Genomic DNA, 2,995 nt, shown 5'->3' on the forward strand with positions numbered 1-2,995 from the left:
ATGGGGAAAAACGAAACAATCAGCTGTTTCTCAAATTGTGTTTTTTTCGCGTTGCCAGACCACTCTGGCATTTTTGAGAGCAAATTTTTCGGTATTTGCACTGCATGAATTCTTATTGGAAATTTATTAATCGTCTTAAGACGTGGCAATATTCCCATCTTTTCCACGCAATTCGCTGTCAAATTGAGATAGAGAAATTTTATTTCCGCGTGTGTACCAGAAAAACCTTTATGGCACATTTCGGATATCAGTTTCAGAAATAAAAGTTGCAATCGAAAGACAGAAGTTTACTTCGAAAATCCATTTAAACTTGCTCGTACTGCAGTAGCAATTTTGTATTTCTGCTGCACGTTTGTTGCCATGTGACACTGAACACGAGTTTGTGAGAAATAATAACGCTTAATTATGTTTCCCTGCAATTCGGCTTTCGTTAACCAAAAATCTCTTTCGAAAGACACTTTAAATGAAACTGCTTTCTGATATTTCTAGTTTTGACAGCCTTTTCGAAATATAATGAGGCGTATTCTGGTGGTCGTACGAATCGAAAATTTGAAATTTTTGAGTACAAAATGATAGGAAAATTTCATGATTTTCGATTCGTACGAAACCCAGATTACGCCCCAAACCATTGCCCCGCGTCTGACACGCTCTTTAGAATTTGAGATGCAGCATTTTAGGTATTTTTTACAGCGCATTCCCTTGGCTCTTCGAAATGTAACTTTATCCTTGGGCTATGAGAAACGCTAAGAAAACCTAGTGCAAATTCAACGCATTTAAATTTTTTAATTCTTCTATTATGTACCTTATTTAAGTAACTGCTGAGAAGCAGGCGAATATGTAGTTAAGTAGTAATACATACTTGATTTAATTAATTAAGTGCCAGTTTTTCAGTTCGAGTTTAAACTTAGATTAAGTAGACTGAGTTTAAATTGAACAGCTGGCTGACATTTGATTGGCTGATTTTAGTTTAAACCAGCCAGATCGGGCGAAAAACTGGCCCTAATTAGCACATTTTTTTATACAAAGTCAAAGGTTTGTTACAGAAAAAAATAGTTATTCATAATTTAACTACAATTAAATTTAAAATCAACAGTATAAAATTATTTACTCAGTCGTTTAAAGTTGCAGACTCAAAATATATAACAGTTTTAAGTGAATTCATGCAATTACCCGCCTGTTATACCCGCCATATAGATATTTAGCACATCTGGGTTTGCGTGTACAAATTTTTTGCGCTTGGGTATGGGCTGTATGTTTGGTAGGCGTGTACCATTTAATGCATTTGGACTAGGCACATACTCATCGTCATCATCATCAGCATCTGTATCATCTGCCACCACATGTCTACGTTTTCGGGCTGCCGCCGCCGCCGCTGCCGCCGCACTAGTGGATGGCCCTTCGTCAAGTGTTGATTGTGAGGTACTATGTTGCTCTTCACTGGCTCCTGTTGTCGTTGTGGTTGTTGTACTTTTCTTTGCCGCTTGCAATGCCCGTTGCTGTCGGCTGGTAATGGTTTCTTCTTGATCTGTAACTGATGAGGATAACTCCAAAGATCTTTGCGTTTTTTTTAGTTCTTCGGCTCGCTTAAGCTTCTCCAAATATATTCTCTTCAACCCCTCGGCACATTTTTTACAAACCGGCTCTTCAGCGCGAAAATCAATCCGTCGTTTGCGCACGAATTCTATAAGCCTGGGATCCTTAATAGTAGTGCTGGGCTGCTGCAGTTTATGATTATCGTCTGCTACCGCACACTTGATTCCACGTATTCGCACCATTTGGAATTATATGTTTAATACAAGAAAAGTCCATCAAATTAAGCACGCATCAACAAAACAAAACAAAATAAAATTTGAGTTGTGATTGCAATAATTTAGAGATGTGCACAACTATTATCGAAAAGTGCACAGCTGAGAGTAGTGTTGTCAAATTGCATAATTGTACACACCAAGCCTTATTCATATAAGGTAGCAGGCAGTAGCACAAGGAGTATTCACACAAGGTGATTGAAACAACACAAAAACTGTCGCATGAATTTTGTGTTATGGGAGTTATGTCAAAATCTCAATTCGCCTAAAAGGTTAGGGGAATTGAAGTTCCTGCCAACCAACCCAAATCTCAAAAAAAAAAAACAAATTTAATAAGGTGGTGTTATCCGTATACAAGTGAAAAATGACATTAACATTTTGTACGCACAATGACAGTTTGAATTACAACAAACACATCATTTTGACATTATTTTCTCCACGGCGTAAAATTCAGATTCACCGGTAACATCACCTTATTAAATTCGCCTTGCATTTTGTTTGGCCATGCATGGCTTTCGGTTCTAGAATAATTAAAATCAGCAAACACAATTTTTTTATATAATATCACTCTGTAATGCGATACGAAAGAGTAGTGCGATGCGATAGGCAAATATATCGTAAGTAATAAGCTGTGCAATTGCCGATCGCATCACATTACAGAGTAGCCCCCCTGCTAATGAGGAGGTCTTAGCATTATGCTGTTCGTCTTTTAGCAATCAGTTTTTTTTAATTAAAATATATTAAAAAACATATATTTTTAGTTTTAAAACAATTAGGTTGTTTACAGTTGCTTGGTTATCAGGTTATCTGGTTAAAAATTATTATTCTGTAGTGTATTTTATCGTTGTAAACTGAACAAAAAATATAATCACATAACCAGATAACCTCCTAACCAAGCAGGTGTGAACAACCTTAAAAAAAAAATTAATAAAAAAAGAAAACTAAATTTGATAAAGAAAAAGTGGAACAGTACTTAAAAATTAAATTAGATTAAAAATATTTTACTAAAGACAAGCACAATTGAAAACAAGTAATTTTTAAGCAAAAAACAAAACCGAATTCAATTCTCATATAAAAAGACCAGATTAATATGGGAGCACCTCTGAGACCCTACCTTTCCGATGCAAAAAGAATTAACGAAATCGGTTGACGTGGTCGAAAGTTATGCGGCAACATACATAAAAACAATA

The 2,995-nt window shown here is 35.8% G+C and overlaps 1 protein-coding gene across 1 annotated transcript; it reads right to left on the bottom strand.

Moving 5' to 3' along the window:
- Window positions 1-1,013: 1,013 nt before the first annotated feature.
- LOC118744586 lies at window positions 1,014-2,615 on the bottom strand. The gene has a single exon (XM_036477710.1). It carries the CDS (start codon window positions 1,773-1,775, stop codon window positions 1,167-1,169), a length of 609 nt encoding a protein of 202 aa, XP_036333603.1. The 5' UTR covers window positions 1,776-2,615; the 3' UTR covers window positions 1,014-1,166.
- Window positions 2,616-2,995: the final 380 nt, after the last annotated feature.

Source organism: Rhagoletis pomonella, unplaced genomic scaffold (genome assembly GCF_013731165.1).
Source record: "Rhagoletis pomonella isolate Grant_MI unplaced genomic scaffold, Rhpom_1.0 Rhpom_scaffold_00008, whole genome shotgun sequence".
Classification (NCBI taxonomy): Eukaryota; Metazoa; Arthropoda; class Insecta; order Diptera; family Tephritidae; genus Rhagoletis; species Rhagoletis pomonella.

Coding starts and splice junctions, on each gene's coding strand:
- LOC118744586 (XM_036477710.1), bottom strand. CDS start 1,775: ATGGTGCGAATACGTGGAATCAAGTGTGCGGTAGCAGACGATAATCAT.